At 42.4% G+C, this 12857-nt stretch overlaps 1 protein-coding gene across 1 annotated transcript; it reads right to left on the reverse strand.

Moving 5' to 3' along the window:
- Nucleotides 1–703: 703 nt before the first annotated feature.
- On the reverse strand, nucleotides 704–4764 carry LOC119325944. Its single transcript, XM_037599665.1, has 7 exons — nucleotides 4677–4764; nucleotides 2837–2909; nucleotides 2669–2758; nucleotides 2361–2537; nucleotides 2157–2276; nucleotides 2027–2083; nucleotides 704–951 (listed from the first exon to the last, which is right to left on the reverse strand). Exons 2-6 carry the CDS (start codon nucleotides 2898–2900, stop codon nucleotides 2043–2045), a joined length of 492 nt encoding a protein of 163 aa, XP_037455562.1. The 5' UTR covers nucleotides 2901–2909; nucleotides 4677–4764; the 3' UTR covers nucleotides 704–951; nucleotides 2027–2042.
- Nucleotides 4765–12857: the final 8093 nt, after the last annotated feature.

A 12857-nucleotide genomic window follows, 5' to 3' on the forward strand; every position in this document is an offset into this window, starting at 1 on the left:
TCTTCTGAACTATATACCGCGTAGTACGTATGTTGCTAGGGATGTCATGATCGTAAGATAAGAAAAAAAAAGGGGATGTCATGATCGTGACAGGGGCTGGGGTTGAATTGCTAGGGGCTGCGATGATGAATTGGTGATGTTTTCGTGGCGGTGACAGGCAAGCTCACTACACGCAGGTGTGACGCAGCCTACGGCCATGATACAAGCTCTCAAAATGGCAGCAAGTTATGGCATGGGAAGAGTGATTTTTGCGACGGACTGTCTCGACCTTTTTTTTTTTTTGAAACGGATCTGTCTCTACCTGAAGAAGCATGCTTCGAACTCCAACTACCACGACCGTGCACCGCTGGGGATTCTATACATGTACACTGCTTGGCTAGATGGTTTTAGGTGCGTAGGAAAAAAAATTGTCAGTTGCTGGAAACACAAGGCTCTAGGTTTAACAGGAATTGAACCCTGGACAAGACTAAAACACAGGGTTCGACAAAGGATTTTGCCTCGGACCATACGCCGTCAAACGCGTCGTACCTCCAAATACCAGCAGCAGAGTGCAGTATCATATAGACTACTTGGTTCCAAACCAGCAGCTAGAATCCATGTATAAATTATCATAGATTCAAGGCCAGTTAGCACAAAGATATCACCCATTGATCCTAAACAAAAAAGTAAAAATGAAACAACTTCAACATGCAGGGATGAACAGTGAAGAAAGTACTTTCAGTGCATTCAGCAGTAGACGAGAGATTTACATGACATACGGCCATAATCATCACATGCAGAAAGTACTTTCAGTGCATTCAGCAGTAGACGAGACATTTACACTGACATACGGCCATAATCATCACGTAGTTCACTTCGGTAGAGACAATGGATTATTTGACAGAAAAACAAGGTTCATGATACTGGACTTGAGATGCTAGTCAAAATCTTCCGGCCCCCGATGCTGATGAGCTTGCATTAGAACAAACAAGATTGTCAAATAAGATCTACATCAAAGTCTGGAAACTATGCTTCTAAACGCATTCCACAAAGAAATCAGGAATGCAAAATGCAGAAACAAAGATCAACGACACAAGATCTAAATGACCAATAAATATTCTAGAAGCTAAAACCAGTTCTGAAGTGGGGCCAACTTTTCGCTACAGTATGGTTAATGCGAGCAGAGATGGTTAAAAAAACATTACTCCCTCTGTCTCATAATATAAGAACGTTTTTGACATTACGTTTTTGACACTACACTAATGTCAAAAATGTTCTTATATTATGGGACGGAGGGAGTACAATTATTGTTTCATTATTTTAACATTTTACACAAAAAAAACTTGACTAGTTCAGAATTCATAGTGCAGGAGCACTTTTTCAGAAGTCACTTTCCAAAGACGTAGTCCTTGTGAACTCAGCACAGCAAAGCAGAAAGAAAATAAAATTAAATCCAAGGTGATCATGAGATACCTTGGTTATTTTAAGTTAGAGAATATGAGTTGCTGTCATATACAAACATTGAAGGTGCAATTTTATAGCATATACCTTCCTTAAGATCTAATCCAGCATAAAGGGACAGAGGATAAAACACAGACACTTCAATGGCAATAACTTCAATATGCAAACTATATTTATCTTTAATCTGGCACATAAAAGATATTAGTCGTCTAATCCCATTTGCTAAGATATTTTGGTAAATTTAGGATGTATAGGCAATGAAAAGGCACTTTTCAAGAGACATTTTCTCAACACAAGTCCCTTATGTTCTCATCATAGCAAACCAAGTTGATCTAGCACATAAAAGGTATTAGTCATCCAATCCCATTTGCTAAGATACATTGGCCAGTTCAGAATGTATAAGCAATGAACACAAGTCCCTTCTATTCTAATCACAGCAAACAAAGACCATGTTGTTTATTTAAGGAGTCAGGGTCATCCATGTAAGCAAATAAGCATATAATAAAAACCATGTGATCTCATCACAACAAACAAACAGAAACAGTAGCAATCTAAAGATCAACCCTAGGTTCGATCCATCACATACCAGAAATAGTAGCAATCTAAAGCCCGACCTTGTCGCCGTCCTCGCCACCAAGCTTAGCTGTGTAACAATGAGAAGTATTAGAACTAGTAGAAATCTAATTATGCTTGGAAAAAAAATACAAGTTGCATACCCGCAAGAAGGCCACCCTCGTACTCAGTGTATTCCTCAGGAACATCTCCGCCATCAATGGGGGCGACCTCATTCAGAATTATTGCTTCCACGTCATCATCCTCGACATGTTCCTCCTCTGCTGTGTAACCAAAGAAAAAAAGATTAAAATTTAATGAGCAATCTAACTATCCTTGACAGAAAGAATAATCTATAAATTGTGTACCCTGGTCCTCAATTCCCAGCTCTGGAACATCCTCATCAATGGCGACCCCCTCCACTTCATTCACAGGAATTGGTTCGACAGCATTGTCCTCGAACAGCTGCTCCTCTTCCTCCACACCATCGTCCTCGAACAGCTGCTCTATGTCTTCATTTACCTGGAAACCAATGATAACATGGCCTGAAAAGTGAAAAGGATTTGTGGAGAGACTACAGTTAGTACAGCAAATCTGTTACTAGACCTGTAAACTAACATATGATAGCTTCCAGTGTGAAGCAAAGAATAAAGAGGCAGCAAGTTCAAAAACTCACCATGGCGGGACCTATACGCACGGTTGTGCTTCTTGCGAGGGGTGAACTTCGGCACACGGACAGGAGCTTCAATCAGATCATACCAGTGATCTGCAAGTGATAAAGGTCAGTCAAACTAACATAAGCAATGACAATAAAAAGGAGAATTGGGTCTGAATTTGCTCTAACCTGGAAACTCAGGGTAAAACCGGTGGCATCCGGACAAGGTAAACTTGGTACAGAGATCAGCCATCTTAGTGATCTGATGAAAATGCTGTCAGTTAGTCAATAATCATGAATTCAAACAGATCAAACTTCGTTTGGCCTGCAGCCTACGACGCACCCAAATCAAAACCCTCCCGTCCCTGCTCCCAAATCTCAAAATCAAAGCAAAGGGACCAGTGGGTTCGTAGGAAAAGTGGCCTCAAGGTTACAGAATTTAAAAGGAGATCTAAACTAAGGTGGGTAAACCAACTGATGCATAAAGATAAAAAGGAGTGGAATGAGGCTCTGATACACCAACTCTTTCACAACTACGATGCGGAGGAAATCTGTAAAATCAAAATCCCCCAGACTGATGTTGGGGATTGCGTAGCGTGGCATGAGGAGAAGTCTGGCGTATTTTCTGTTCACGGCGCCTACAAGCTGGGTTCACAGCTGAAGCAGCAAAGTAATATGACGGCCTCCAGTTCAGTTCGTGATGCAAAAGACAGGAGCATATGGGATTATATTTGGAAAGCTAAAGTGCCAGAAAAAATTAGGATATTTGCTTGGCGGGCCGGGTAGCCACTGAAACTCTGCCAACAAAAGAAAACAAGTGGAAAAGAGCGCTCGAGGTAGACCGCATCTGTAATATCTGTGGCATTGAGACGGAGAATGAATTTCATGCAGTGGTTAACTGCACTAAATCCAAAGCGCCGAGTGAAATGAGGGCATTTTGGGAACTGCCTGATGAAAATCGTTTTCGATTCACAGGTAATGATTGGTTACAGAACCTTCTCGGATCTTGTACTTCAGAAGAACGCTCTCGGATTCTCCTGCTCCTGTGGCGAGCCTGGTGGCTGCGGGAGGATTGTGTTCACGCAAAAGGGAGAGCGCTGGTTGGCCTCTAGTTAAATATGCAGAAGAAATCAGCAGTGGGATGCGCAGTATGGAGCTCCAGAACAATACTCAGTTGACTAATCAGTGCGACAGTCTCCCGACGAGTGTGAGGAGGACAGAGACTAAGAAGGGGAAACAGACAAGTGAAATGAGGCAACACTGCAGTCGAAGTGAGCGTCGTTTGGACAGTGTCCATGCAGACCTGTCGACGTGTTCAATGCAGCAAAACGTTGTGTCTGGGGGAGGCCAATGGGAATCACCGCCGGCAGGTTTCTGGAAACTGAACTCTGACGTATCTTTCATTCAGAGTTCCAGGGAAACGACTGCAGGTTTTATTGTCAGAAACTGCTTGGGCCAGGTCGCTGTTTCTGGGGACAGCTTATGCCGGCGTGCAAAGATGCAGAAGAAGCTGAGTTAACTGCTGTTCTGCATGGCCTTTCGGAGTCAAGTAAAAACTACAGGGGGGGCGGTGTGTGTGGAGAGTGGAGACGGACTGCTATTCTGAATACCAAGACTAAAAACCAATCAGTACTATTTCCCCTCGTCACTGATATATGGGACCTTATGAATTTGTTCAACGAGGTCACCATCACTGCCCTAAGAAGATCCAGCAACAGTATGGCTCATAATATGGCTGCGTTTGCCAGAATTCATGGAGATCACAAAGCCTTTGGAGATGTACCTCTCGCTCTAAGAGATTCCCTTGGAACGAGATAACCACCACACCGAAACTCTCGGGGCACCCCGTATCCCCTAGATTTGAACAAGAAAACATCACATTGGCACTCTCGGGCAGGCCGTACCCTTGGATTCCGACGGAAAAATATCAGATCGAAACCATCGCGGTCGCACGTGCCCTCAACGTAGCCCAGACTAAAACCCTAGACTAGAACGAAAAAGAACGATCGACTTCGGGTCGTGGAACTACCGCGCGGTCCACCGCTGAACCGAAGAGAAATGGGGACGTCGGTCGGTCGGCTTCGGCGCAGACGTCGGTCGGCTTCGGCGCAGACGTCGGTCGGCTTCGGCGGCGGCGGCGGCGGCGGCGGCAGAAAGAGGAGAGGAGAGCGGAGAGGGGTGGGAAATGGGAGGGAGGTCGCTGGCTGGTGGGCGTGCCTGGTCGCCACTCCACTTATGTTTGGGCTTTGCGTTACTGGGCTAGAAGCTCGCTGGACAGGCCTACTCGGCACTTGTTCATCTTCAATTTAATGATATTTGTCTAAAAAAACTTGACTTAATGATATGTCTAAAAAAGACTTGACTTAATGATATGTCTAAAAACATTTGACTTAGCGGTGATCCTCAACAGAAATAATGGTGATCCTACAAAAAATGACTTTTTTTAGACATTAAAAAATTGACTTAATGGTCTGCCTAAAAATATTTCGAAAAAAATGATCTACCAAATTATAATTGACCCAACTAAAAAATTGACTTACATAAAAAAATATGCACTTGATTTGGGCTGTCAGCTAGTTGGCCGATGATCCAGATTTTTGACGGACAAAACAAAATACATTGTTACAAGATTTGAAGGAAATGAAAATTTTCAATCAAAAAAAGTGCAGAGCAATTCCTTTGAGTCAAATTACATATGTGGTGTGTGAAAAAAATCACTAAGGGTCTAAATCCTCCAAAATTGTGTGCCAACCTTTGAGTCAAAGGGGTAGTTCTGACAGGAAAAAATGCCGAAGCAAAATCCGCTTCGCTATCTTCCCTTCACGAAGAGGCGAAGGTTTCTACCCGCCTTTGGACGCTGACGAGTGGTGATCTCCACACCCTCTCCGCTAGCTGCTTCGGCTGGTTGGGGAGGGGGTGAGCTCCCGTTGCTCTTCCTCTTGTTTCGTAGGTACATGGCTTTGTCTTCATCTAGTAGCGCCAATTTGGTGAAGTTGATGATGCCACGAATAAGGTGGCCTCGGCCTCTTCCTCACCACGGCGACGTTTTTCCTGATGGTGCCGCTGAGCTAATGGCCTCATCTGCTTGTCGTCTGTTCGGAGCGGTAGGCCTTATGTTTTCTGTGTCTGGCAGTTGTCGCCTCTTGTGGCTGCACTGGCAAGTGGTGGTACAAGGTTGGTGGCATGACAACAACGGTGAGATGCATCACATCTGAATCCAGGTTGGCGTGGGGAACGTCCTCGTCCAACACGCCTCAAGCACATTCTGCAGGACTGTGTATGGCATTGGTCTGGATTTTGGTTTATTGGTGCTCTACCTCTTCTCTCCGTGTGGTGCGCATATCGCCTTTCATGTATGTGTGGAATTGTAGTATGTTTAATTGATTAATATAATGTGTGCAATCAAAAGGAGTAGATCTAGGCCCCGTTTGAAACGCATGAACCCAAAACCTACGAATATGAATATGTAAAACACATGCATTAAGATGCCATGTAACCTGAATTTGTCCGGGAATCTAAACACAGGAACAGTCCAACACCGCCATTTGGATACCACAAAGGGAAAACACAAGAATTCTAGAAATAAGGACGAATCTAAACACACGAGGCCTTACCTCATGTTTCTTTTCTTCCAAAACTCTTATGAATCGCCCTTCCATACGAATTTCAAAGGAACCTTGGTGAGGGCTTTTGGCGGGCGACCTCCATGGAGGTGGATATTTTTTTAAAAAAAATCAATAATTACATTTTGGAGTTTCAAAAAATTCTGAAAAAAATTCTACACATTGATATGGATGTATTATACATGTGTATAATCTCACAACAAAATACATTATGGTGAGAGCTACACAAAGAGGAGAAAATCGTGCATTTCTAATAGTGAACAGTGTTTGCACTGTTCATCAGTTTGAAAACCGTGATTTGTCTTTTTTGTGTAGCTCTCATCATAATGTATTTCATCTTCAAAATTTACACACATGTAGAATACATCCATGTTAACATGTATGATTTTTTTCAGAATATTTTGAAACTTTAAAATATGTTTTTTGATTTTTTCAAAATACCCACCTCCATGGAGGACGACCATCACTAGCATTTTGCACCTTGGTGAGCCATTCCGTTGTCCAAAGGGCACCTTAGGATATATTTTTTCCTATAGGAATTCAATCCTTCAAAATTCCTACTCCCTCTGATCCAACCTTAATTTAAAACCGTGACACTTATTTTGAATCGGAGGAGTACAATTTTTTCTTGGTTCCAAACAGGGGCCCTAACGTTGCGCCATAGTTTACAAAACAACCTGCAAATTAAACAAATCAGGAGGAAAAATAGATCAACAAAAGCATTTTGATCAATATCCAACACAGAAGAGGTCACAAAGATCCTCATCTAATCTGAAAGAAAACGAAGGTCCTGATCTGATATGTTCTTCATGCATCATTAAAAATAGAAACCAGTACCCCTCAATTTCAAGACGAGAGGATTAACTAGTTTCTATGATATGATGCAGAAAGTTGCAGCAAGAAACGCGTAAAAAAGAAATATGTTGTGTGGTATAAATTAGTTTGAGGGAGGAAAACAGAGAAGAGATGAGGCAGGGGAGAAGGGCGCTGGAGTCATGGCCTATTTATAGGCCACAAACGGTGGACGAGGTGTAACAGGAAAGCGGTTGGTGCGAGCGGCCGCTTCCAAATTGATTACTCCTTTCCACATGCTTAGCATTTGGGTCCATAGATAGACCACATACATACCCTAACTACTATTGCATCACTAACAAGTGAGGACAATTAGCATATGGCCAGGATGTCAGTGATATTAGAGATTGAACAGTTCATAATGATAATGTCACATATGTAATCTATTTACAAAACAAATCGATCGCATCGATTGTAGTTGCACATGACAAAGACCTAGCAACCAGCCACTGCAGATGGGACCAGTCAATATAGAACAATCGAGACGCCATGCCATGTCACTGATCCGGGAGAAACAATTTCATTGGCTAGTTTTGATGGAGTTGTGTTTTCTTGACAGCTACATGTGCTTTCTTGCTGCAACTGGAAGTAAAATTTACAAAACAAAACGCTCACATCAATTATAGTTGCACACAACAAAGAACTAGTGTCCATCCAATGCAGATGGGACCTATGAACGTAGAACAATGGTGGTGTCATACATGCCACATTCCTGTGATCTAGGGGGACGGTTTTGATGGGGTTGTGTTTTCTTGGCGGCTATGTGCTTCTTTCTTGCTTGTGCAACCACTCTTTGTTTAGTTTGTGTTGAAAATAAAATTTACAAAACAAACAACACACATGTAGTTGCACACAACACAAAACTTGCGACCAGTCAATGCAGATGGGACCTGTGAAAGTAGAACAATATGGGCATCATACATGCCATGTCACTGATCTAGGAGAAAACATTTTGATGGGGTCATGTTTTTTTTCAACTACGTGTGATTTCTTGCTTGTGCAACTTCTCTTGGTTGTTTGTGGTGAAAATAAAATTTACAAAACAAACCGCTCACATTGATTGTAGTTGCACATAACAAAGACTTCCGGACTGTCTACTACAACAAGGTTTGCCCCGCTCCGGTGAGGAAGGGGCGATGACGACGGCATGTCTTCGGCTCGCTCCAGTGCTTGTAGTCACCGCTAGGTGGTCCACGGATATGGTTGTAATTTTTATTACCTCTGTTGTTCTTTGTACTGCCATGATTGAAGATGAATAGATTTGAAGTTTCTCGCGGAAAAAGAAGACTTAGCGACCAACTAATGCAGATGGGACCTAAGACTATAGAACAATCGAGGCGTCGTGTATGCCATGTTATTGGTCCAAGAGAAATGATTTCATTGGTTAATTTGGTGGGTTATGTTTTTTTACAGCTACATGTGTTTTATTGTTTGTGAACTTCTTTTGGTTGTTTATTGTTGAAAGATCTTTGGATGTCTGTAGCCTTGTTGATGAGCACACTACAACAAACATAGAAAGTAGAAATCTCGTTCCCCTTTTTTTTTAAGATATGAAAAATAAAGGAGGATACCCTAGAAAAGAAGAAGTTACACCAAATATATATGCATGACAAAAGAGATAAAAAATCAGCGGTCGACAAGACATGCCCTGGCCTCCGGCTGAACATAACTACTCCATATGAGCTTGTTCTATGGAAATGCCTTCAAGGAGATAAACAAAGCCCTTGTGAGCCGTCCTCACCAACTTTGACCCATGTAAGCTTGCGGCAATGATCGTATGTGACAACCTTCCCTGAACCTTAGGGTAGGGTCCGACCACACCAACAAGCTCCGCGACCAACTCATATATGACCAGCCATGATAAAGCATAGAGTAAGACACACAGGTTCCCTTTAACACCATCATCGCAAACATTGACCCTCGTCAAAGAGTTGGCTTTGTCATAGCCCCATACATCTCTAGTACATCCATCGAAGCCCTTGGTTTTGTATGAAATTTGAACCCTCTAAATACTAAATGGAAATCAAATGAGTCAAAAGAGGACCTCAACCTTGTACGTACACACCACATGCAACTAAGTTTATAACCTAGTAGATGATTCACTTTTGTTGTTCTTTTATTGTGAGTGTATTTTTTGTTAATGGTAGAAGAGATATAAACACGAGAAAAGACAAACATTGGAGAAATCCTACACCTTAGTATCATCAACAATTCTACATCTTAGTTCAAGAAAAAAAACTCACAACCCTAAAAATAATGAACTCACACACCTTGTCGAGGAAATCAATAAAATAATTGATCTCAACAACATTTGATGTGAGTTGGTGGAAAACATGTGATGTGAGTCAGTGGAAAAGGCAAATAAATACTTCCTCCGTCCCATAATGTAAGACATTTTTTGACACTACACTAGAATCAAAAAACGTCTTACATTATGGGACGGAGGGAGTACAAATCTAATCACATTAATCGTAGTTGCACATGATAGAGAGCTAGCGACCAACCAACACACATGGGACCATCAAATGTAGAACAATAAGGGTACCATATGCCACATCATTGATCTAGTAGAAATGATATCATCATCTCGTTCTGCTGGGGTTGTGTTTTCTTAACAGCCACATGTGCTTTCATATGTGTGGAACTTCTTCTGGCTGTTTATGTTGAAAGGAAAATTTACAAAATCACTCACAACGATCATAGATGCACACAACAAATAACTAGTGACCGACCAATGCAAATGGAAAATACGAATGTTGAACAATCGAGGTGTCATACATGCGACATCCTACGATAAGGAAAAAAACGATTTTGGTTGGGTTGTGTTTTATTGGTGGCTCTATGAGTTTCCTTCCTTCTGCAACCTCTTTTGTTTTATCCTCTTGAAAATAAAATCCACAAAATGAACCCTCTCACATGTAGTTCCACACAACAAAGAACCAGGGGCTGATGCCTAGTGGTGGGAAGGCATAGCCTAGTGGTGGGAAGGGGCTGATGCCTTCCCACCCACCCAGGTTCAAGGCATGGTACTTGCAATTTGGGTTTGTTGCACCAATTATACTGTAAGGGGTTCCCTTACAGTCTTTCTGTCAAAAAAAAAACAAAGAACCAGGGACCAGTTCAATGTAGATGGGACATGTGAAAGTAGAAATTTTTGGGTGTCATGTATGCCATGTCACTGATCTAGGAGAACATATTTTGATGGGGTTGTGTTTTCTTGACAACTGTGTCTGCTTTATTGCTTGTGCAACTTTCATTGGTTGTTCATGTTGAAAATTAACTAGATGATACCCCGTACGTTAATATATTTCAATGATATTTGCTTGTATAGAACATGAATATTCGGAATAATAATATGAGCACTAAAATTGAAAATACATACTCCCTCTGTCCTGAAATACTTGTCCGGGATACATTTATTTTTATCCATTTCTCCGGCATGTATTTCCAGACGGAGGGAGTATGATTTAATGCATGTTTGCATGTTGAAGTTGGATCTTTCTTATGCATGGTTGCCTGTTGAGGTGAGTTTTTTCCTCATGCATGTTGCATGATGAGGTGTCATGCTGGCCTGTTGAGAAAAATAGGTTAGTGGGGTCTAACTATTTAGATATAGAAGATTTACAAATAAGATATCTCACATCAATCGTAGTTGCACATGATGAAGAGCTAGTGACCAGCCAATGCACATGGGACCTGCAAATGTAGAACAATAAGGGCACCATACGTGCCATGTCACTGGTTAGGTAGAAACGATTTCATTGACTGGTTTTGCCGAGGTTGTGTTCTATTGACAACCACATGAGATGTATTTGCTGAAAATTCTTTGCGTTGTTAGTGCTGAAAGTAAATTTACAAAACAAATCACTCACATCAACTATAGTTGCACACAACAATGAACGAGCGTCCAACCAATACAAATGGGACCTACGAACATAGAACAATGGGGGTCTCATACATGCCACATCCCTGTGATCCAGGAGAAATGATTTTGCTGGGGGTGTGTTTTCATGGTAGCTATGTGTGCTTTCTTGCTCGTGCAACCTCTCCTGTTATGTTTATGTTGGAATAAAATTTTACAAAACAAATACCTCACAATTAGTTACACACAACAAAAAACTAGCAACCGGTAAATGCAGATGGGACCTACGAAAGTAGAACGGTCTGGGCGTCGTACACGCCATGTCTATTATCTGGGAGAAAAGGTTTTGATGGGGAAGTGTTTTCTTGACAACTACGCACGCTCTTTTGCTTGCGCAATTTTTCTTGGTTTGTTCATGGTGAAAATTAAATTTGCAACCCAAATCACTCACATTGATTGTAGTTGCACACAACAAAGACTTAGCGGCCAACTAATGTAGATAAGACCTATGAATATAGAATAATCGAGGCGTCATGCATGCCATGTCACTAGTCTAGGAGAAATGATTTCACTGACTAAATTTGATGGGTTGTGTTTTCTTGACAACTACGTCGCCATTATGATGAGCACACTACATGAACAAAGATAGAAACAAGAAAAGCTCTTCCTCTTTAAGTAAAGTACAGGAAATAAAAAGAGGCTACCTTGAAAAACAAGATGTTACACCAAATATGTATGCATAACAAGAAGAGTGAAAATAAAGAAATCAATGACCTACAAGACCTATCCTAACCTTCATCGCACAACACAACCATTCCCCGGAGTGAATTATGAGCTTGTTCTTAAAAACGCCTCCAAGGAGATAAACAATGCTCCTATGTATCGTCCTCACCAACTTCGATCCCAAACATTGATGTAAACTTATGGACATGATTGTACGTGACAACCTTCTCGAGTCTTAGAGTAGGGTCTGACCACTCAAACAATCTCCGCGGTCAACTCATATCCGACCGATCACGATAAAGCGTAGAGTAAGACACCATGGTTCCATCGAAGACTGCCATAGCCTACATCGACCCTCGTCAAAGAGTTAGCTTTTGTCATATCCCCGCACATCTATAGTCTAGCTATCGAGCTTTTTGTTTTGTACAAAATTTGAACCCTCCAAAAAATACCGAATGAAAATCTAAGGATTCAAAGGAGGACCTCAAGCTTGCACATACACACCACATGCAACTAAGTTTATAACCTAGAAGTACATACATGTCCAATAGAAACAACCGACGCCGTCTAGAGTTCCTCTCGCGCGGCCATCTCGGTCCCACTCATCTCTTCCATGCCGACGGCCAGGGGAGCGGGGACCTGTCCTCCTCATTATTTTTAGTAGACCATGTTTTTGTTTGGTTTTTGTTTTCCTATTTTCTTGAGTGAGGTGGCAGCGGTGATGATACGTTGGAATAGGTCTCTCCATCTCAGTGAACTTGTACGGATGGTCGCCTTGGCCGCCAGGACCTCCGTCGTTCTCCCCTCCATCATTGTCATCATCGGAGTTGTGGCCCTTCTAGGGGTGGAAGGGCGTGTAGGGGTCGAGGCAGCCCTAATCGGTCACCGACTGGTGCTTGCGGCCCGCCAATCGTCTGCCTTCATTGTGTGGCGCAAAGACTTGCACTACTGCAGGAATGCCTAGTAGTGGCAGGTGCCTAGAGCCCAACAATGCCGAGCGAGGCTCTTTGGGTCACCCGCCACTGACCTCCTGCCACTGCTAAGGGGTCATTAGTGGCAGGTGCCCGCCTGTGTTGTCCCTCTCATAGCAGTGGCGGGCAACCATACCTATGGCGGGCAGTGTTGTGCGCCCGTCAGTACTCTGTGTGGT

This window comes from Triticum dicoccoides, chromosome 6B (assembly GCF_002162155.2).
Source record: "Triticum dicoccoides isolate Atlit2015 ecotype Zavitan chromosome 6B, WEW_v2.0, whole genome shotgun sequence".
Classification (NCBI taxonomy): domain Eukaryota; kingdom Viridiplantae; phylum Streptophyta; class Magnoliopsida; order Poales; family Poaceae; genus Triticum; species Triticum dicoccoides.

What these genes read in the sequence shown, in the direction of transcription:
- LOC119325944 (XM_037599665.1), bottom strand. Translation starts at nt 2,900, where the DNA reads ATGGCTGATCTCTGTACCAAGTTTACCTTGTCCGGATGCCACCGGTTT. An exon ending in GTTTTACCCTGAGTTTCCAG is followed by an intron (nt 2,759 to 2,836) that starts GTTAGAGCAAAT and finishes TATCACTTGCAG; the next exon opens with ATCACTGGTATGATCTGATT. An exon ending in TGCGTATAGGTCCCGCCATG is followed by an intron (nt 2,538 to 2,668) that starts GTGAGTTTTTGA and finishes TTCACTTTTCAG; the next exon opens with GCCATGTTATCATTGGTTTC.